The sequence below is a fragment of the Lactuca serriola genome, chromosome 9, assembly GCF_051521515.1.
Source record: "Lactuca serriola cultivar US96UC23 chromosome 9, Lser_US96UC23_V15, whole genome shotgun sequence".
Taxonomy (NCBI): Eukaryota; Viridiplantae; Streptophyta; class Magnoliopsida; order Asterales; family Asteraceae; genus Lactuca; species Lactuca serriola.
This window is the reverse complement of record NC_136416.1, coordinates 10,757,073-10,781,393: the sequence shown is the minus strand read 5'-3', so window position 1 is coordinate 10,781,393 and position 24,321 is coordinate 10,757,073. Positions and strand designations below refer to the sequence as shown.

Here is a 24,321-nt window from a genome sequence, read left to right as displayed (position 1 = left end):
GATCCTAATTAGTTTGCATTTGTAACAATAGTGAAGTTCACAATTTCATCAGAACAATAACACGTCTGTTGTTATTGTCTTGATTGTTTGTGGTATGTAATTATGTAAAAGATTGACGTCTTTTGGAGATACTCTTGTTGTTAAATTAGATTTGTAGCTAAAATTTGGTAAGTTTGTTATGAAAAAGAAGTGCATGCAAAAAGAAATTGAAGTCTTCATTGTTGCTTATTAAAGTTGTAGGGAAACAACACTTAAAATTTCAACCACACCCTCACGAAATTTTGAGGCTTGGTTTTAACGAGCAGTCGAGCATAAACAACTTGTTCATGCTGTGCATGTGATTTTAGAGTAAAAATTGTGAATTTTCTAAAGTTTAGAAGATCAAAGATTTGACTATAGATTAAGAACTAAAGATGTGAAATTAGATCAGGTTAAAGTCTTACGACCATAATCGGGAACTCAAGATCCTTAGATCTCAATGCAGATTTTGCTTTAGAAATGGTCCTAGTGTGATAAGGATCAATTTTTACTTATAAAATCTTACGATTTAAGATCTTAATATCAAAATCGGAATCAATTTTGAGGCTTGATTTTCCTTTTCTTTATTGACTCTTGTTTTGTTTTTCCTTTTTAATAACAATATCATAACACATCTAAATTAAAATAAATTAAAAATGCTTAGATCTTATCGAACAAACAAAACACCAGTTACCAGTTAGTCAGTTATTTTTATTAGATCATATACCAAATTAAACATTGTATTTTGTTTTATACATGTTTTTTAGAACGACGACATTATATTAAGAACTAGAAAAAGCTAGAAGAAAAAAACATGAAGTAATTACAAAAATCGGATTTTGCATCCAACTAATCCACTTAATACTAAGCTTAGTACATCTAGAAAACATCCATAGATAAGACTAAGATCAGATGAAATCTCAAAGCACCGCCTGGACATGTTAGATCTTTGTGAACAACAATTTATTCCAAAATGACCAATTCGCCCAGAATAAAGTAAGAACAACCGCATCTAGACATCTCTTCAATTGGAGTGACAATCGAACCGAGTTAATCCAAGATAACCAATCTGAAATATATGAAAAAACTATCAAATCCAACTCCTACCATCTAGCAAGAAGACTCCACAAATCCAACGCCATCCCACAAGAGAAAAAAGATGATTAACCGTTTCAACATCAACATCACAAATCAGACACAACACATAACACATAACCAACATCAATACCAAGTCTATCCAAGATTAAGTCTAGTAGACACCTTATTCAAGTTCAACCTCAAAAAAATCATTTTACCTTTGGAAGGGATTAATCGATTCCATCTAGACGGTTGAAGAACAACCTCCAAGATAATAGAATCAATCAAAGCTCGAGCTGAAGCAACTGCTGAAATCCACATAAGGGTCAATCGACCACTCCCAAGAACCCTCATAGTAACATGAGCAAGGCATGATCTCAACGACTCATACTGAAGCATCTCCTCGCCTCCTCTAGGAGGCCTTTTAAAAACTAAGAACCAATTAACCAGCCAAATCCGATCAAAAACCATAAAAAGCTTATACAAATCTAAGGCATAAACCCTTAGCAATAGATCTTTAAAAGAAAGATTTGTATTTGTTTATATTAATAAACATTTTAAATCCATATTTGTTACGTGTATCAAGTAAGTTAATTGATTCAATAAAGATAAATATCTTGGGTTAATCGGATTTATGAGTGCATGGGTATTTTGGGAAAACCTTTTTTATTTTAAGTATTTGATTTAGATTATAAAGTTGTCTGCTTGCTTAACAAGTATTACGTATTAGTTTAGGTTACTGCTTTCATTAGTATAAACTAGACGAATTCTCGCGCGTTGCGCAACGAAGATTAAAAATATATTGTTAAAATATTGAAAAATATATTGTTAAAATATTGAAAAATATATGTTTAAAATGGTTATGTTATTGACATTAACTTTAAGATAATATTTTTACACTAATATATATATATATATATATATATATATATATATATATATATATATATAATCTCTATTATTTTGAACAATAATATTCATTGACATCAACCCATATTCCTCATTAATAGAATTAGATATAATTATCTATTTAGTATTATTTTTAACAATTATTATTATTGATCAATTATATTTTTAATTGTAACGACCAAAAATTTCAACCAAATTTAAAACATTTTCTTTCATTCAAAAACCATTAAGTTCATACATTTCGTTTTCAAAATAGTTTAAACATCAGAGCATCCCCAGAACCATATCACTTAAATCATAAAACACAATGAGCGGTACGATCACGCCTTCGCCTTGCCACGATCTCCTGAAGTACCTGAAACATAACACTACAACTGTAAGCCCGAAAGCTTAGTGAGTTACCCCCAGAATACCAACCACACATAACATACTCGTATCATAGCACAAATAGAACAGCCGTTCACATCGGGTCTACTGTGTGACTGGTCCGCCCACACCGGGCCTTCAGTCCACCTGGTCCACCCTCTGAGTCTAGCCATGTACATCGAGTCTACAGTGTGATTGGTCCTCCCGTACTGGGCCTTCAATCCACCTGGTCCACTCTCTGAGTCTACAGTATGACTGGTCCACCCGCTCCGGGCCTTCAATCAGCCTGGTCCACTTTCCGAGCCTTGGCACGTCTGGTCCGCCCTCTTGGGGCCTTCAGCCTATCCGAACCGCTCGCTGGGCCTTTGGAATATCCGGTCCGCCCTGGATATGTTGGCCTACAACACTAAGCAGGACCCGCCTCAACCCAACCCCCGTCAGACAACCATGAGCACATAAAACAATCAATCACATAACAAATCTCTAACCAGACAAGCAGTCTAACAAACAACATAGCATATCATCATCCTAACCAGGATTCCGACCTAACCGGTCACTAGGGAAGAAAGTGGGTCCAAACCCGGACCGGATGGACCCGGACCCGGAAAACCCAGAACCGGTTAACGGGATTTTATAGAACCGGAAACCGGACCGGTATATAGGAACCAGTTCCGGTTCGGTTCCGGGTATGGTTCCGGGTAAAGTGGGTCTAGAACCGGAAAACCCGGAAACATCAAAGTGGGTAGGTTGGAACCGGATAAAGTGGGTTTAGACCCGGAAAACCCGAAAAAAACCAGAATTTTTTGGTAATTACTTACTACTTAGTGGGTTGAACTTTGAAAATTTTCATATTGATATCCCGACTTTAGGGGGCTGTAACTTATTGAATACGAAACCACAATTAACAAAATTAGAGTCTAAAATCATGTACAAACTCTAAAATACACTCTGGAAAAACCCGCTTGTCAATCCGAATTTAAACGAATGAGATATACTTGTGTTACTATTTTCACATAATACAAAGTACAAAAACAAATAGCTGAAAAGTTGAAAATTTTCAGTTTTGATATCCCGACTTCGGAGGACTGTAAATCATTGAATGTTAAACCAAAAATGACAAAATTATAGTCTAAACTCATGTACAAACTGTAAACTAGAATTTGGAAAAAATCACATGTCAATCCGACTTCAAACGAATTAGATATGTATGTTTTAAAACTTTCACCGAATACAAAAAAACAAAAAACTTTCAGCTTTGGTATCTCAACTTTTGAGGACTGTAAGTCAATAAATATAAAACTAAAAATGACAAATTTATAGTCTAAAATCATGTACAAACTCTAAACTACATGTTGGAAAAAACCGTATGTCAATTGGAGTTGAAACGAATAAGATATGCATCTTGTAAACGTTTCACAAAAAGTGGTTTCGGACCTAAAAGTGGTTCCGGTTCCAAAAACCGGTTCCGGATTTTAGACCCGGTTTACCCGGACCCAATGGACCCAAACCCGGAACCCGAATAAAGCCAATTTTTAAACCCGGAACCGGACCCGGTTCTATATATTCCGGTTCTAACGGGTCCGGTTCCGGTCCGATTTTCCAGTTCTAAATCTCATCCCTACCGGTCACTAGCATAACATTACCCTATATCCCGGGTACCGACCTTAACCAGGTCACTAACATAACACCATCCTAAATACCAAGATGCAGATCTAGCAAAATAATAACGTAACAAACAATACCCGAATTTCCATCTGATAAAGGGTCGGCCTTGGTGCCGTAGACCCTGTCGATATAGTGAGGATAACTTGTAACGCCTGTGTTTCCGGGCTTGCCACTTTTAGCAATGTAATAGTCTAGGTTAACCTTTGTAACCCATTTTGAAGTAATAAGATTGTATTATTTGAGTATTATGTGTTTTGTGCTTAATTGCTTAATTATGTGGTTTGATTAATTAAGAATAAAAATAAGCGTCAAAATTTAAGTGTAAAATAAACTTAATAACTTTGATTTATGTTGTAGTAGTTGAAACGAGGTTTCCGAATATATATAGAACGCCCAAATCTGACTTCGTATGAGGAAGTTATGATTTATCGAAGTTTCGGCTTAGCAGTATGCAGCCTGTTTTACTCGATTTGAGATCGAGGGGTTTTTAGCCGAAGCAATCTAAATGAGAATCGAATATCTCATTGTTGGTGTCGAAGCGATAAAAAGTTAGGCGAGAACGGACGTCAAACGAAGAAGTTATGAATTTATAACGAAGTTTGTCTGTCGCGGACTATTAAAAATAAATAATAAAAATAAAGTCAAAATTAGCCGACGAAGTCTAAACGAAAGTCGTAGAGCGTAGTCTCGCCTTTCCGTGGATATAAAGAACGTCGAAAACGGAGTTCGTATGAAGAAGTTATGAATTTCCGAAGTTTATTAATCATTTTGTATTTAAATTTAAATCAAAATTCGGAAGCCTTATCCGAAGGCGCGTCATCGATCTGATCTGAGGTACGCGCCGTGTACTCGAGTACGCCCCGCGTACTCCGAAGGTGTCGACATCGCAGCAAGTGGCTTCGGATGACGCATGCGCTTACGAACTTGGAGCAGTACGCCCCGCGTACTGCTGTACGCCCCGCGTAATTGAGGCTTCCAGCCTCCTATAAATAGGATGCGAGGGTTCCGGGTTCATTTGCTAATTTCCTCTCGTTTTTGTGCCGAAGCTCTGCGCGTAAACCCCCGAAGCCATCCTGAAGCCCCGGTAATATTCCCGAGCCCCGAGGCAAATCCCGAGATCCCGAAAATCCCGAGAAGTGCGGTTTCCGAGTCGAAGCTCTGCCCGTGAGAAGTTCGATTTTCGAGGAGATCTTCCAGATCTGCTGAGGATTACTACTTCTGCAATTTGTAGTGATGTCCGATCATCTTCTGATCAAGTGAGTGTATACTAACTTTCATAAACACGATAATAATACAAGTTTGGTTCGAGTGTATTAAGTATATTGTTGTTTAGAAGTGTGAGTGTGTAGTTACCTTCTTCTAACACATAAATATTAAGTATTTTCTATAAAATACGTGTTATGTGTATAGTATATTGTTGTTTATATGTGTGAATGTGTATTCACTCTCTTCTATCTCATAGATATGATTTATTCTCTATGAGATATGTGCTATGTGTGTGTGCCTCATCTGTTATGTGATATATGTGTTGATCAAAGCATGTTATACAGGTTTTTAAACTATGTATACAAATGTATATTTTTATCTACTAATATGTTGGGTAGAACATGGGTAGATAGTTGGTGTGTAATAAACAGATGAGAGGCCTCGTTGTTGTTTGATTGAGTCATCTAGCGGAGTTTAGATGACGACCACTGGCTATTCTAGATAGTCTTGTGGAAACATTAGCAGGTTCGCCACCTGTAGGTGTTAATGAACTTGGGTGTTCATTCGCTGTACTCCATCCCCCTCATGGTTGCCTTATTTGACTTATATTGCTGAGGTACCCCCGAAGCATGTGTTGTCGCCCCGATGAAATATTCTTAGACTAGGTCCCTTATGATTAGTTGTATTAGGGACATTAAAGTGAGAATAACGGGAATGAGTAATTGGGTTATTGTTGGTTGGTGAAAATTAAATATGATATTTATTGTGGGTTGAAAACCCTATATGCTCACCAGGCTCCCAAGCCTGACCCTCTCAGTTTTAAATTGTATTACAGGAAGTGGCGGAAGGGCATGAGATGGATGAACCATCAAGTTGTTTTGTTTACAAGTCTGCATATGTTTATATTTGTTAAATGACTTGTAATGTATTCGTTTATGCTTATTGGTCTGTATCGGAACATGACACCCCGAGTTTTGATTATAATGAAAATACATTTCTTTTATGAAATGCTTTGGTAAACATTGTTTTATCATGTTTTGTTTTTGGGAACAAATTCCGCAACTCTTTCAAATCAAAAGGATTTACTCTGAAAATATTTTAAAAGCATAAATGAAAATCGGTCTTTTCTGGCCGAGATTTTGGGGATGTCACATAACTCACCTTGCAACTGCCGAAATCCTGCAAATCTCCGACTGCTGACTCACCGGGACTCCTAACTATCACATGATAATCACCAAGTTAGAGTCCAATCACGACTTTCTACACCAAGGGCCCACAACACTCATTAAGTCCATCATCCTCTTATTAGACCAAGTCTCAAAATCAAATCCTTATGTAAGGCCCAATATTGGCCCAATTTACTAAATTGGGCCCACCTCACCAAATGGGCCTAGATCCATGGTCCATAATAATTATTGAGTCCAAGATACTCCATCCATAATGTTCAGTCACGGCCCAAGCCCCACTAGCCCAATAACAACCCAATCACTTAAGGCCCAAAAACAAAAACCCAACAGAGGGCGTACGCGGGGCGTACCCCGTCGTCAGGTTGACTGGAAAACGGGTTATTGACCCTACGCTGGGCGTACAGCTTCCTACGCGAGGCGTACGCAATTTCCACAAAAATCCTCATAAGTGCTTAATGGCTTAAGCTCTTAAGCCCAAACCTCATATCCATCGACCAAATATGCCTAGGACTCATAAAGTCTCGAACTTTATCACTTTGGATGTCCATAAAGTTCTTAATCCAAGGTCTTAATCCATTAAGACCTTTCTACTACTTGCATGGGACCTCATAAGCCATTGGGACATCACTTTTATCACTCAACACCCCATCAAGAGTCTAAAAGGACAGATCATTTCGCCCAAACACAACATACATCATCTTGGGACTTTTGGGACAAGAAATGGTTCCAAAATGCTAGAATGGCTAGATCTATGATATACAAGCATAAAGTTCCAAGCTTTTTACCTTCTGGTGCTTCAAAGACACAAACCAACTTCAGATCTACAAGCCACTTTTCTTCTCCAACTTCTTGGTGCAATGCCTTCACTTCCAAGAGCTCAAAATACCCACCAACTCACACTCTCACACAAGATCTAGGATTTGAGACGTTTCTGAAGGATGGAGGCTGAGAGTGATGAGAGGAAATGAACCTTAAGGATGCTTATATAGCTCTCAAACCGAGACATTAGGGTTTTCATCTTTTACGAGTACGCCCAGCGTACACAAGATTACGCCCAGCGTACCCTTATGTACGCGCTGCGTACCCCTCTTGGTCCCAATTTTACAAATTAGCCCTTTGGCTCTTCAAGACTTTACCCCATCCATTTCCAATGGACTTCAAATGACAAACTTGGGATGTTACAGAAACCTTCTCGAATGAAACCCATTGCCCACAAAAGACCGAAACGCCCTTACTCTTGATCTCGGAAATTCATAAATAAGCACTTTTTAAAACAGGACGTTACATTACTTATGCGATCATTTTCTAATTTCAATAATGATGTTCATTTAAAATACAATTTATTTATAGCTAAATGTAATTTATAATTTGATGTTATTATCATTTAAATTTGGTGTTCATTAGTTTTAAACCACTTATTATTAATAATAAGTTAAAGAAGACTTTTAAGAAACACTTAATATTATTATTAAAATGTGAAACATACACTAAATAATAAAGTGATAAGATAGACAATTTGCATTTCAAAAGAGACTTGCATAGATAATATAACATATCCATGTAATTTGATTTTATTATTTATAATTATTGCTTATTAATTCTAAAACCACTTGTTATTATTAATAAGTGAAAGAAACTTTTAAAAATTTCTTATTATTATAATTAAAATGTTAAACATATACTAAAATATAAAATGCTTAGATAGACAATTTGCATTTTAAAAAAAGGCTTACATGGATAATATGGATAATATGACATATCCATGATTTTTAATTAATTATTGTTTTGAAGCAACATGAACATACAAACATATATACAATAGTTAATTAAATATTATATATATCACCTTCCATAACATATGATCGATAACATGAATCTAATCTAATTTACATTAAAATTTCAACCACAACATACAATGATATTCTTAAAAGAATACTTAAATCAAGAAAATACAAAAAAAAAATCATATATAACAAACTTACAAATTAAAAACTTCAACTTAATAACATGGCTCGAAAAATTGTTCAAAGCCCTCAAACCAACACAAAAAAACTTTAAACTTGTTTTCTTTGTAAATTTTGTATGTGATTTGTATTTGTGTGTCTACTCAAAAAGATTGATCAATTTATAGTAGAGTATCCATTAATTGTTTATTAAATATATTATATAAGTTATAAAACCTTTCAATTGTTAATCATTATTAAGAGACTTTTGAGTGGTATTCATTAAAATATGAGGTTTCAAATGCATGAGGTGTTTACAAATTTTTATGGGGGTTTCAAATGCATGAGGTTCAAGGAAAAATGCTAGCTTTATAAGTATATAAGAAGATAAGATAAGGACATGTGTTCGTTAGTTTGGAGAGAGATCTACAACAATAAAATCATTTGTCACAGTGTTTCATGTTCCTCATTTGTTTCGTCTACATAGTTTCTCTTGGGCATCAAGAAAGTCCCTGCCCAAGTAATCTTACTCATGGTATCAGAGCCTAGGGCTCGTGAAGGAGTAGGACGGCCGGTTTAAGAGTCGGTTTCAAGAAAACTGCAGCCTTTTGCTGCGGGGCAGACACATCAGGAACCAGGTTTTGTTTAAGGGGGTGTGGATTGTTTTTGAACGTGAGTTGAAGCATCTCAACAACAAACCCAATTTTTCTTGAGCAGGCTTGTTCTAAGGTAGATAGAGACTAACCGGAGGCATAGAATAAACAAACGGGAAGACATCAAAGCGGGTGGCTTTGATTCGGTTCGTTTTGCGGGCGACAGAAGACGGTAAAGGTGGTCGAGACCTTGTCTTGTTGATCGGTGGAAGATTGCTCTCGGAACAAGCTTGATTAAAGAGGTCGGGGTGGTGAAAAAGGATTGCATAGTTCTTGATCAATTTGTTCATGATAAGGGGATACCGACGTAGGTGCATGAAATGTGGGAAGGAAGGATCCGTTAAAGCAGGTAGCTTTGGATTCAGTTCGTTTGGTAGATTCAAAGAAAATGGTGAAGTACGTGGCTTTGTTTTTTTGGTCGGTGGAGATGCCTCTTTGAAGAACGGTAATCGAAACAAAGGAAAATATTGGATAAACAACACAGTGTGGACATTATGGCGGTGGAAGGTCAAATCGGATGGCTTTGGATCTGGTCGGGGAGAGGTCGTGAATCCGGGAAAAGTCTAGATGGTAATGAACGTATCCAACGGGATGCCATGTTACATGTTACGTGTGTTGTGAATAATCAAAAGGGTGTGGAGGACTTTGGACGTGATCAAGATGGAGGTCGGGTGTAACACCCATAAAATTCATGCTAAATTTAAACTTTCAAAAACATTTAAAATACGAATAGTTATTACAAAAAGGTTTCCAAAATAGTTTCATATCGGAGTTCACAGAAATCATAATCATAAATCGAGGAAAGTGTACGGTCACGTCTTCGCCTTCCCGCGGTCATCCGCCGAACCTGAAACAATAATCGTTAAATGTAAGGTTGAAGGCTTAATTAGTTACCCCCAAAATACCAACCTCATATAACCATAACACATCATATAACAAATATAGAACATCCATGCATCTCGAGTCTATAGAGTGATTGGTCCGCCCGCACCGGGCCTTCAATCCACCTGGTCCACTCTCTGAGTCTACAGTATGACTGGACTGCCCGCATCGGGCCTTCAGTCTATCTGGACCACCCTGGGTATGTTGGCCTATAGGACGAAGCAGGACCCGCCTCAACCACCCCCATACCAATCAATCACGTGCACATAAACAGATAATCATATAACAGTCCATATATAAACAAACCAATCTAACAGATCATATAGCATAACAACATCCTAACCAGGATACCGACCTAAATCAGGTCACTAAACATAGCATTATCCTGTATACCAGGATACCGACCTAACCAGGTCACTAAACACAATACCGTCCTAACTACCAGGACGCAGATCTAAAAGATCAATAAACATATCAAGAAAATACCCGCATACAATCTGAGAAAAGGGTCGGCCTTGGTGCCTTATACCCTGCTGATATAGTGAGGATAACTCACCTCGAAATGCTGATCTAAACCGAAGAAGCAGATTCCCGAACCACCGTCTCACTGACAATCCCGAACTATCCAAAATAGCGAAAACAAAGTCAATAAACGGGAATATAAACTTTGACTAAGAATTCCTTATAACAATAGCCCAATTTTCCTTCCCTCTAATTCAGGCCAAGGCCCAATACCAAACCCATGATCCATAAGTCCATATAACAAGGCCCATCATCGGCCCAATTTTCCAAATTGGGCCCAACTACCTAATTGGGCCTAAATTCAAGATCCATTACCAAGACTTGGCCCAACACACCATATCCATAGTGTCTAGCCAAGGCCCAAGTCCAACTAGCCCATAAACAGCCCAAAATCAAAAACCCAACAGAGGACGTAGTTGGGCGTACTCCTCTGGTACGCGGGGCGTACCTCGACTCATGTTGACTGGAAAACGGGGCTGTTGACCCTGTACACTGGGTGTACAGCTTCCTATGCGGGGCGTACGCGAACTGAACAAAAATCCTCATAAGTGCTTAATGGCTTAAGCACTTAAGCCCAAAATTCAGATCCATCGACCAAATGTGCCTAGGACTCATAAAGTCTCAAACTTTAACACTTTGGACGTCCAGAAAGCTCTTAATCTAATGAGACATCTTAAGCCATAGGGACCACATTTTTAACACTCAAAACCCCTCCAAGAGTATGAAAGGACAGCTCATCTCGCCCAAATCATGACATGCACCATTTTGGGACTTTTGGGAGAAGAATTCTTCTATAAAGCTAAAATGACTAGATCTAACTCATACAAGTGTAAAGTTCCAAGCTTTTTACCTTCTCGAGCTTCTAGGGTACAACACAACTTCAAATCTACAAGCCAAACTTCTTCTCCAACTCCTTGATGCAATGACTCCACCTTCAAGAGCTCAAAATACCCACCAACTCACACTCTCTCACAAGGACTAAGGTTTTGGAACGTTTCTAAAAGATGGAGGCTGAGAGTGATGAGAGGGAATGGACCATAAGGATGTTTATATAGCTCCAAACTCTAATTATTAGGGTTTCCATCTTTTATGAGTACGCCCAGCGTACACAAGATTAAGCCCAACGTACTTATCCTGGTCCCAAATTTACAATCTAGCCCTTATGCTTTTCATGACTTTACCCTTCCATTCCCAGGGACTACAAATGGCAAAACTTGGGATGTTACATCGGGTGTCCGAGAAATATGACCAATCCGATTAAGGGGGTGATTGTTGGGTTAATCGAATTCATGAGTGCATGGGTATTTTCGAAAAACCCTTTTTTATTTTAAGTATTTGATTTGGATTAGGAAGTTGTCTGCTTGCTTAACAAGTATTGTGTATTGTTTAGGTTACTATTTTCATTAAGATAAATAATGATATGTATTCGTTAATTTAGAGAAAAATCTATAATAATAAAATCATTTGTCATAGTTTTTCATGTTCCCTCTTTGTTTCGTCTACGTAGTTTCTCTTGGGCATAGGCAAGTTCCAACCCAAATAATCTTACAAAATAATGTTTCCGTACATAGTCTTTATATTTTTTTTACTAACAGTGTTTCGTAGTTAGTTGACAAAATGCTTTTAAATATTAGTAGATTTTTTTATATGCTATATTTGACTTTTGACTAATTGAGTCTCAATCATCTAAATCCGTTTACTAATAATTAATCCCTTTGAAGTAGACAACTCCAAGTTATAATAACACTAGAATATTCCGTTCTACATTTCTCACATATATTATGGTGGACTACTTAACGTTATGCTGCCAATTTAGCCATTTAAATAGTGTATCGTTTATTTATTTATTTTTTTTGAGTTATATTAGTCTATGTATATTTAAACATATAGTTGTATTGTTATATTAAAAAGTTTCAATAATTTGGTTCAGACCATTTGTTTTGAAATTTGAAGTGTCATTTTCTATTTATCATAATTTGAGTATTCTGGCAAGTTTTAACACTAATATTTGGTTTTAACACTAATATTTGGGGAAATCCTTCTTTTTCTAATAATAGAGAAACGATCTTTTAAGACTTATTTGTGGACTAAGATCGCAACTTAGTTTCATCAACTTTGTGTTTGGAACTTGGAAGTATATGAATATGATGATGAATTCTTTGATAAAGCAAAGACATGCAAAAAACGATTTTCATTTTTATTTTTTGAAAGAGGTTTATTAATATATTTATTATATAATCACCCAAACTTTCTAAGTTCTAACGGACCGTTGACGTTTTTTTTTTTCATTTTTTATTAGTTTTCTATTTTTTTATTAGTTTTCTTAATTTTTATTAATAACATAAATTTTATAAATAAATAAAAAAAACTGAACTAGACCAGAGAGGACAAAACAAATTTTGAACTCCAAATGACCAAATTAAGTAAAATCTCTTATAAATGAGTTGTACCGGATGAATAAAACCCCAAATTTTACATAAAAATGACTTTTAAACTAAAAAAAAAATGTCTACCAACACATCATTGTCATACATATACACATAGTGTTGGATCAAAATACAAGCCACCACTAAAAAAATGTACACTTTTAACATATATTTCCATCCAAACTACAACATCCAAAATGAACAAGAAATCATAATTCCAACTACAAAATAATAAAGAGATTGGAAAATAATATAAATAAATGACACCTATTTTTCCAGTGAGAAAACATCATTTTGCACTCGTCATACGCTTGCTATCAGAACAGCATACTGCACCAAATGCAAGGAACCATGTCAACATTCGTACAAAATTTCTTGTGAGGTGATTAAAATATGCTTTTATATATATTATATACACCAATAACGAAACTATAAAAATATTACTAATTTCATGATAAAAAAATAAATATATGATACATACTGCACCTGCTAATAAATGCACGTGTGACGACGTCCATTTGCATTTTATAAAAATGGGTAATAGCTGCAAACTGCATCAACATACAAAAATTTATATATATGAGACATTATCAAGTATAAAATGTCACAATATTCGTCAATTTTAATGTGAAAAAAAAATGATAAATAGGTAAAGAGTTGGTGCCTTAATACATTAAGTCAGTTTTTTTTTTTTTGCTTAATCCATTAAGTCACTCTCTCATGATTAAGTGTCTAACCTGTTAAGCGGATTAAGTTAAAAGAAAAAGTCCCTTACCTCGGTTTTTGTAGAAGGATGTATCCTATCAATTGCTAGAAATGCCTCTTTTATCAACCATAATTCTTCTCAAATCTTGTAGTTGATGAGTTATTTCTTGAATAAATTCAAGGCCCTCACTTCCATGGAGTGAGTTACAAGCATGTTTAACAAGCTCAATATCAGCCTGTAAACCTTCAATCTTTTCTTTAAGCTCTACAAGTTCATGCTCCATGGTGGCTGAATCAATTTCATGGCATTTATCAAAAACCCCATTAGATGTCGCTGAATCTTTAGGTGTTAAAAAGCTGTTGTCATCATTCAAATGATCACCACCATCACACAGTTGATGAAGCTTCTTTTCCAGTGTCGATAACGATTCCAAAATGTACCTTTTTTCATTCTCAAAGATTATAATAGGAACATGGATATTCCCCATTGATAGATCCCCGTATCTGATTCTATATTGTTCCAATTCATCCAACAAATCTTGAATTTCATTCTCTTTTTCTTCCACAAGCTCGTTAGCTTTCTGTAAAGCTTCCATATCATATTCAGCTTGTTCTTCCATCATTCTCAAGTACTGTAAGGCCTCCATTTGAAGAGAAGCTTTTTCTTGTTGTAACCTTGTGATCATGTTCATGGCATGGTTTGCAGCTATTGTTGCAGCGTTTCTTTCGGCTTCTAATTCTGATTGCAACAATCTCAAGCATCTGACGTCATCTTCTGCCTTTTTTTTCACTATCTCCACAATACCATCAACCTCCATTTCAGTGTAAGTACTTCCATCCAAAGATCTCGCATCCATTCTTTCTGAACACATTGAGCATGCATCGGTTCTGATATTAGTAGATGAATCTGCGTCTTTTGTGGGGATCAATGGAGGCAAATGTTTCTTATCTCTTTCGGTTTCTAGGTGGTCATGTCTTTTGGGTTTTTCAGCATGGAATTGGCGCTCTGGTGAAAGAGAAGGACTAGGTTTAATTTGGGATTTTGACCACTTTTCTTCTTGTGAACCATATCCGATCGAGGAATTTGGTGTTAAAGATTTAGAACGGCTTCTTATACTGTCATCAAGATGCATCTCTAGAAGTACGGATCCTAAATCGTTAGCACTTTGGGAGTTTCTTGAAAAGATTGCGTATCGGTTTCGACTTCCCGTGTCATTAGAGTAAACAGGATCATCAAAAGCATCATACCAGTTAGTGTTATCCATTGATAAATCACCTCCACCTCCACCATTGTTGTCTGATTGTTGCAGTGGCCTCTTACCTTTCTTGGCTTTTGCACGTTCACTTTTTTTGCGTTTTTTATGAGGTAGCTGATTAGAATCGAGCTCTGGTGAAACAGAAGTTGTCCCGGTTTGGAATTGCAACCAATCCAATCCTCCTAAACCTTGACCGATTGAACAGCTTGGTGTCAACGATGCAGACTTACTTGTGAAACCTTCCTCCATAGGCATTTCCAATGATGGCGATGTTAGATCAGAAACACTGTAGGAATTCCTTACAAGCTTCCTGTATCGCTTCCGATTATTACCTCTTCCATGTGAAACAACAGAGTCGTCAAGAGATCCATGGTGACGATTATGATTATTATTATTATTATTATTATTATTAAATAAATAATTGTTCGATGAACCAAAACCGTTAACGGGGTGTGCTGGACCTGTTGGTTGTGGTATTGGGCCAGGTCTAGTTTGGATCTTTGAATTCCTTGGTTCTTCAAAATGATGCCCATATGCACTTGGTGTTACAGATGCAGAACGACGACGTTTTGCACTTTCTTTAAGATGCATATCTAGCAAAAGTGCACATTCCAACTCAAGAGCACTGTAAGAATGTCTTCGACGAATCTCATTCTGATTATGATTACCTGCATTACGTGAGATGAAAGAATCATCACAAGATCCATACCCATCGCTTCTAGGCCATGGCATCGATTTTCGTTGTGATGAACTAGGGTTAGGTTTGTTTTGGAAATTCGGCTGATGAAATTCTCCCAAACCATGTCCAGATGAATAGTTTGGTGCAGGTGAAGGGTAGGAACGTTTTAAGCTTTCGTCAAGATTCATCTCAACTAGAAGGGCACGACCCAAATCAAAAGCACTATACGAATGTCTTCGAGGAACACTATTTTGATTCTGATTATTCATGCTACGGTATACAACAGAATCATCCATGGATCCATGCCATTTACTCTTGTCTAAAAAGGAGGCGGTTGAGAAATCGTTACCGACATCAGACGATAAGCTGAATCTTTTAACAGATCCCATCGGTGGATGTAATGGCACCCCATTATGATGTAATGGATGTGGATGATGAGACTTGTGCTTCTCCGGTGAATGACAAGGACTGTTCTTAATATGGAATATCGACGACCTCTGTGGTTCACCATTTGGCGTAAAAAATGAAGGTTGACTGGTCACACTTTCGTCGTCGTGAGGCATATTCAGAAGAATATCACCGCCTAGCTGGAAAACACTATATGAATGCCTTCGAGGAAGTGTATTTTGACCACGGTTACCGTTGTTGCGTGGGACAACAGAATCATCGAGAGACCCATTGCCATGATTCCTGTCTAAAAACGGATTATGTGAACGAGAATAATTGGGTCGATTTTGGAATTTTGTCTTGTTCTGTTCTCCCAAACCATGAACAATTTGAGGATTTGGGGTCATTGATGCAGAACGCCGTGGACGTGTTAAGCTTTCATCCTTTTGCAGCTCGAATAGAAGTGCGCATCCTAACTCGAAAGCGCTGTATGAATGTCTTCGAGGGTTTGAGTTTCTGTTTCCATTTTGATTACCCGTGTTGTTGTGTGAGATAACAGAATCATCCCAAGAGCTAGGCCCCTCACTCTTGTGTAAATATGGAGATGGATTCTTCTTAGCTCTTTTGGCTCTTTTATTAGGAAATTGCATTGGATTTGGCGTGATGGATGCAGGAGGATTTGGTAAAGTTTCATCATTAGGCATATTTAGAAGAATTTCACACCCAATCTCAAAAAAACTATATGAATGCCTTCGAGGAAGGGTGCTATGGTCATAACACTGGTTACCTGTGGTACGGGAGACAAAAGAATCGTCCATAGATCCATACGCGTTATTAGGTCTTTGTATTGGGAATAACATTGCACTGAGAGAATCAAGCTCTTGTGAATGTGAATAGGAATGTACAGGCCTCCTATTACTATTAGGATCTTGAAAACCATAACCAAAAGAACCATTTTGTTGGAAAGATGCAGAAGAATTACTTGTTAAAGGTTCATCAGTAGGCATATTCAAAAGAATCTCACACCCCAGCTGGAACACACTATATGAATGCCTTCGAGGGATCTTGTTTCGATTCTGAGTATCAGTGTTACGTGAGATAGAAGAATCATCAAAGTGCCCATATGAACCTGACCTTCTCATGGAGTTGGTTGATGATGACGACTTCTTACTTTTCTTGGCTTTGTGAAGATAATTTTGGACAGTTTCATGAGAAGAAGCAGGTTGTGTTTGGCATTTTGGCCATTTAAATTCTCCAAAACCATGACCAGAACTATTGGGTGTCACAGATGCAGAACGCCTTGGTAAACTGTTCAGTTGCATTTCCATAAGAATGGCAGACCCCAAATCACAAGCACTGTAAGAATGTCTGGAAGAAATCCTGCATTGGTTCTGACTCCCAATGCTATTGGATGCCATACAACCATCCATTGATGAAGATGGTGATGGATTCATGTATTTCTTGGGTTTAAAATAAGGATTATTTTCTTCGCTTCTTCGAAGGGATCGAGCAACATTTGGTGTCACGGATGTAGAACGAGTTCTTACACTAGGCTCATGAAGCTGCGACTCAACAAGAAGGGATCCAAAATCAGGTGTGCTGTAGGAATGCCTTCCAAAAATCTTGTTTCGATTATCACCACCATTTGTGACACCTCGCATGATCAAGCTTCCATCATCATCATCAGAAAAAAGGAGTTCAAACTCTGACTCAGAAGTAATGTTGGCATCAGAATATGATCCAGGAGACATTGAATACTTACGATGATGACGATTTTTCGTTTTATTTCTTATCCTCCTCACACCATCTCCATGCCTAGACCTAACACGTCTAGTTGGACCTGGACCCGGACCGGGACCCACACGAGGCAATGGAGGTTTTGTGGTGACATTACTATTACACCCCCTTGACCCAACCATATGCGGGTCAATCATGGGTTGACCACTCGGTTTTTCTTTCCATTGTCTTTTACAACAAGAACATGTTCTTATACTGGATCCCATGCAACCAAGATTCTTATCCACCACAAACCTGTAACATTCCAAATTGGATTGGCTATGTAAACAATCTTCACATATTTCTCGTATATCCACAAGCTCATTGTGAAGATTGCAATATATCAAATACGAGATATCTCCTTGGTGTTTATTGCAGAACAAATGAAAATAAGATCCGGGTTCTTCTTTGTCAAAAAAGTGGTCAAGCCTCGAGCACAACAAGCATGGGATTTGTAGATCGCAGTAGCGAGCGAATTTTGTAAGAGAATAAGCCAATGCCGCATCGATAAACACCCAAAACATTAAAAACCATTCGCAGGTAGCCAGTAGCAGGTGATCGATTAATCCCTTGGTGGCAGCCATTGGCAACATATTGAAACCTTCCTTTTTACCCCTTAAAAATGGCCTATAATCATTGCGTTATCAATTTGCTCGTGTATTTCAAGATCATAGGATCCCAAATTTAGGGTTCAAAAGGCTGAAAAAGAAATTTAATTTTTTTTAGATTACGAATGATATGAAACAAATGAGAACACAAAATTGAAACTTACAATGTAAATCAAACACCAAACTCTTGCCCTGATTGCGAAACGAATCCCTTCACATGATAATATTAACCTATGAAACTTTATGAATCGATTGTGAAAAGGAATTGTGCATGGATGAAGGAGTTGGAGAAGGTTCCCGGGGATCAATAGTATGAAAAATCGGAGCTAAATTAGGGTGGGGAGGATTTATGTGAATTATATGAAAATTGAAGAAAAATAGAATGTTAACGAAGGGCCATTGTGATTTTGGCTACAAAAATCTTTCAACCGTTGAGTCTAACTGATTTTTAGATTCTTCATGCTACCAATCATTTTCCTGCCAAACCAAACGATCAATTTAATATTAAAATAAAACAATTTAAAGCATAACTCGGTTTTATATTCATCGAGATAAATAAGAATTCTTTTATGTATGTACACACGCTTTAAACATGCTAATGAAGGAAACATGTAAAACATATTTAATTTCAAATTTAAATACTAATACAAATTATATACATATATGAAAACCCTTATATACTGTATACATATACTAGTTGTAAAACCCGTATATTATACGGGTTAATTAAAACATAATGTTAAATAGGAGCGATTAAATGAAAATTTTATTTGAATTTGAAATATGAAATAAGTGAAAAATATGAAAAAAAAAAACATACAAAAAATAAATTAATTAAAATTATATGTTTAATTGTTAGACCCGTGTACTAAACGAGTTTTTATAATAAAATGTTAAATACAAAAGTTTAAAGTGTAAATTTATTTGAATTAAAATTGAAATTTAAAATTTAAAATTTAAATTTAATAGTTATTATAGTATGTTTAATTTATGGAAACTAAATTAATTATATAATGGAAATGAATATGAATAATGAAGTAATTGACAAGTGGAAAATAAATATATTTCAAAATTTTGACAAAATGACATGTGACCAATTAAATGAGAGAATGACAAGTGGCAATAACATTTTCATTTATTAGGTAGATATTAAAAGGGGTCTGTTAAATCGTTCCCCCCCCCCCCCCCCCCCATCAAATCAAAATCATTATATATATTTAAGTATTTACAATTTTAACTATTTTATATATCCCTATTATTTTGTTGTATTTATTTAAAGGTTTTTATAAATTGGCTTTTATGAATTTATTTTTGTATATAATAATATATTATTTTCTAAAACTTGAAATTTTTTAACTATAGTTGAATGGGTAACCCCGTTCAATTGAACGACTAAATATTTATAATCATTATCGTTCTAGTTTTAACGATTAAATATGTATAATAATTATTATTGTTGCAATGTTGATTAATTATTTATAATATATATATATATATATTTATATATATGTGTGTGTGTGTGTGTGTCAAATGTCAAATCATAGGGGAGGGGGATAATCAAAGAATAAGGGGGTGGTGGATTAGTGGGAGCCATATTAAAACCCCTTATGTTTGTGAACACTAAAGTTCACCCGTTTCATATTTTAACCACATTAATATGTACACAAATGACTTTTTCATCCTTGAACTGTCTGATTCCCTAATCGATATTCCCACGGTCAACTCCTTCCTTCTTCGTTTCAGAGTTTCTCGTCCACCGTATTTTCCTCTGAGCACTTACAATTTGGACTCCAACAATTCCGACTCATAAGGTATGTCAATTGCAAATAGGGCCAGCAATTCTCGACACGACCCGCAACACGACACGAAATAAATGGGTTTGAGTTGAGTTTTTCAACCCGCTAACCCGCCAACCCGTTTATTAAACGGGTCATATATGAGTTTCTCAAAAAATAAACGGGTTGACCCGCCAACCCGTTTATATTCTTAATAAAAAAAATTATTTTATTTTTAAATGTATTTATGTATCAAGTATTAATATTTAATAAGTATTATATAATCTATATACCATTGATTCATACACCATTTGACTATTTTGACATTTTGACTCGTGGTGGATGGTCTAAGGTCGTAAGTCGTAACCTATAATACTAAGTCTGTAACATGTTTCTATAAATGCTTTTAATTTTCATTTGGATGTTTAAGAGTTACATGTCTAAAATTCGGATCCACGAACCCAAATCTGACCCACGAACCCGCCAACCTGTGAACCCGTATAAATAAATGGGTTGGCGGGTCATATATGGGTTTATGTTCCAAACCCGTCAACCCGTGACCTGTATATTTAAATGGGTCGTCTTTGGGTTGGCATAGTTTGACCCGCCAACCCGCCAACCCGCGACACGTCAACCCGAACACGACACGATTACCAGGCCTAATTGCAAACTCTTTCTCGCTCTCATACGCAAAGCTACTTTCTCCAATCTTTGTGAATATTTGGAAATTCGCACCGCCATCGTATTAATTCCTTTGTTCTTCGTTTCAGAGCATCTGCGTTTGACGTTTCCGCTGTCTTTTCCTCAAAGCACTTACAATTTGGACTCCAACAATTCCGATTCATAAGGTATGTCAATTGCAAATTCTTTCTCTGTAAATTTTGTTGATTTCTAAAATACTTCTTCAATCATGCTCCCAGTCATCTATCCTGTCTACACTATATTGCAATTCAAGTATGGGTTTGTTCTTTGTCGATTGTAAATGATATTGATTTTCTGTTCCATTTTCAATTTCAAATTTATTCCTTTCCAACTTTGTGGGTTTGACGTTCGAATTTTGGGTTTGACGTTTTCGTCGCCAACAAACGGTTGTGCTCTGTTGCCGCCTCCAATTGTTTACACTCAGTTGAAATTTGAGGTGTGGGTATGTTCTCTGTTCTTTGTATTTGATATTGATTTTTTTGTTCCATATTCAATTTCGAATTTTCTCTCCTTCTTCCTTTCTAAATGTATGGGTTTGACATTTCAAAAACCTTCTCGATCAGGAATTTAGGATATCGATTTCTGGATTTTGACATTTTTGACCCCCTCTTCATCTTTAAAATAAAATTATAACCTTGAAAATTAGGGTCTTTGAGTTTATTGGTTATCAAGGTTGCTATAAAATGACATTAATCGAAATTAGGATGCTATAAAATGACAAATGAAAGTAAGTATTCCCCTCCAAGATAATTACATCAGATGCATTCACCTGAAAAACACACAAAAAAAGTTAAAAAGATAGTATTCAACTTAAACAATGTATACATAACATATTGGAGCAAAAACTGCGTGTATTTGAATATTAGCTTAAAATAATATTAAGTCATTTTTCTAACTTTTAAGATTAAAATTATAAACTGTTTAGAATATTAGCCTAATAAAAATTACAATATTGTGTTGGAAAATGGTCATTTTACTGGGTGTAAAGGGCTCCACTTGTGGCATGTGGGAATAAAAATGTTATAGAACTTTGTGCTTACTATTTTAACAGAAATGTTAATCATATATGAAATATGTTCCTCTTTGTAGGCGTTTTAGTTGAATTTATAGCAATGTATGTTTATTTTGTTGTTCCAAATCTAATATCTTTGATTAATGACTAATTTAGTTTTTGTTTGTGTGATGTCTCCTAAACGACGAAAAATGGCTATTTTTTTTAAAGTATAATGCTATTCTTAATAGTTTTGTTTTTAAGTATAATGTTATTATGGTCTTAGTTCACTACCGGTTGTGACATTTTTTAAAGTATATTTCAATTATTTTTAGTTTTTTAAAGTATAATGCTATTATGGGCTTAACACTTAAAAAAATACCATTATTTTTAGTTTTTAAAGTATAATGTTATTACGGGCTTAGTTTGCTAACAGTTCTCACATTTTTAAAGTACAATGTCATTCTTTTTAGTTTTTTAAATTCTAACTGCATACAATCTATTCAATCATTTTACTAAAAAAGTTACATTTTTAAAGTTAAAGGCCTATATCGATTCACAAATTTATAGAAAATGAATGATTGGTTGATTTGAAGCTGTAAAAATAATCAGGTTAAGTTGTAGAAAAACCATTACTTTTGCAGTTTAAACAACTTATCATTTATGTTTTTAGCCAAAATTGTGAAGTTGGTGATTGTCAAATTCACCGCCTTTGTAACATTGAAAGGTTTTTATGGTGGTGTTGAATTGGGTTTGGATATATTTGTGGAATTTTTTTGATTTTGTTATATGTTTCAGATTTGTATTTGATGGGAAATGCCCATGTAAAATGGCTAAAATCATCGATGATTATATTTAAAACTGGTTTTGTTGTGGATGGGTGAGGTCTATAGGTCTGCATGTACAAGATCAAATGGTTTTAAAGTGGTTGATGTGGAATTTTTGAAAGGTAAACGTTTGTGTTTAGCAATTTGACAAGAATGACAAACGAATGAATGATCAACTTTATTGCAAGAAATATGTTTATTCTGATTAATAAAATGCATTACATGAGAACTCGGATGACCTGGTCTAAAATGCCAAAGAGACATACTAGAAGAAACAAAAAAAGATGAAGCTTGAGCATTGGTTGGTTTAGTGAAGGGGTAGAGTTCACTGGAACTGTTATGTCTCGTCAGGTGCTTCCCAATCTTGTAATCCTTTAAAGAGAAACCATATTGGTCAAATTTAACAGAAAAATTATTATCACGACAAAATTTGCGTACGAATACAAGTTTTTTAATGGAATGTGGTGTGTGTAGTATGTCTTTGAGATGGATAGGTGTAAATGGGTGAGGTAAAGTGGTGTGGCCTGATCCAATTACTGACACCTATTCACCATTTCCAACAACCACAAATTTAACAGAAGACACACTAGGGATTGAGATTTTACCTGGGTCAACATTGAGATGGGTAGTAGCACCTGAGTCCATATACCATTGATCGTCATTTAGGTCTAAATTCATGGTTGAGAAAGCAACTTCGAGTTCAGAAGCGGCTCTAGTGGGTTGACACCCGAAAAGTGAGCTTGAGCCTATGGTTGTCTTGACTATTGTTGAGCAGAGGAGATGGTCCAAAGAGAAGCCCATCCAGGTTGAATGTGATGTGGGCAAGGTGGTGGTGAAGCCCACCAGGGTGCAGTCCAGTATGGTGGCGGATAGTTGGCCAACGGAGGATGTGTTTGACCAGATGGAGGACCCCGACGGTTATTTGAGTGGGATGTCGTTTGGCGACTAGGGGCTAATTATAGGTCCTGTTGTGAGACACAGGAGTGTTGTTTCCTGGTGGTCGACGATCCGGATTGCACTGCTGGTGTTGACAATTTTTGTTTCCATAATCGTCACGACGAGGAGTTGGATTAGCCGGGGTTCATGGTTAATGGTGGCGACTATCTCGGCAGGTGAGTGGGAGTCCCGAACGCGTTGGCGCTGATTTTCAAGCATGGAACACGCAATATCCCATGGAGGTAGGGTTTAGTTTAGGTAAGCTCCTACTATGTCAAATTCAGAAGGTAAACCATAAATGACTTGAAGAACCAGACAATTCTCATTCACCGGGAAATCAACATCGTTTAGTTGACGTGCCAAATCTTTGAGGCTTTGACAATAGGCTTCTAGAGACGACATGGCTCGAAGGGTCAGGATGTCGAATTCGTTTTCAAGTGCAGCAGCACGAGATCCTTTGTTTTTTAGGAAGATGTTATGTATTTTGGACCATGTTTCATATGCAATGGAATCCGGTTCAAGAACCCTAACAAGGAGGTCATCGGATATTGTCCCGTAAATCCATTGTAAGACAATAGCATCAATTTCTGACCATGCTTAATATGTTGGGTCTGTCTTCAATGGAGGGTATGTACCGTCGATATGGGCAAGAACTTTGTAGCCTTTGGCGTGGAGCTTGAATAACCAAACCCATGATGAGTACGAAACCTTGGTACCATCGAAAGTTCGAATCTTGTTTTGTGTGTTTGTAATTGTGTAAGCAGGATGGAAAGCTTTGGCAGGGTTATGATCAGATTTATCACCCACTATGAGAAGATGGGACAT

The 24,321-nt window shown here is 36.4% G+C and overlaps 2 protein-coding genes across 2 annotated transcripts; both read right to left on the bottom strand.

Annotated features, from left to right (window-relative positions):
• Nucleotides 1-12,936: 12,936 nt before the first annotated feature.
• Nucleotides 12,937-18,750, bottom strand: LOC145072890 (uncharacterized). The gene is made up of 4 exons (XM_079019387.1): nucleotides 18,430-18,750; nucleotides 13,630-18,356; nucleotides 13,341-13,405; nucleotides 12,937-13,184 (listed from the first exon to the last, which is right to left on the bottom strand). Exon 2 carries the CDS (start codon nucleotides 18,248-18,250, stop codon nucleotides 13,658-13,660), a length of 4,593 nt encoding a protein of 1,530 aa, XP_078875513.1. The 5' UTR covers nucleotides 18,251-18,356; nucleotides 18,430-18,750; the 3' UTR covers nucleotides 12,937-13,184; nucleotides 13,341-13,405; nucleotides 13,630-13,657.
• Nucleotides 18,751-23,745: 4,995 nt separating this feature from the next.
• Nucleotides 23,746-24,321, bottom strand: LOC145075327 (uncharacterized). Its single transcript, XM_079021610.1, has 2 exons — nucleotides 24,132-24,321; nucleotides 23,746-24,083 (listed from the first exon to the last, which is right to left on the bottom strand). The coding sequence occupies exons 1-2, from the start codon at nucleotides 24,319-24,321 to the stop codon at nucleotides 23,746-23,748; spliced, it is 528 nt and encodes a 175-aa protein (XP_078877736.1).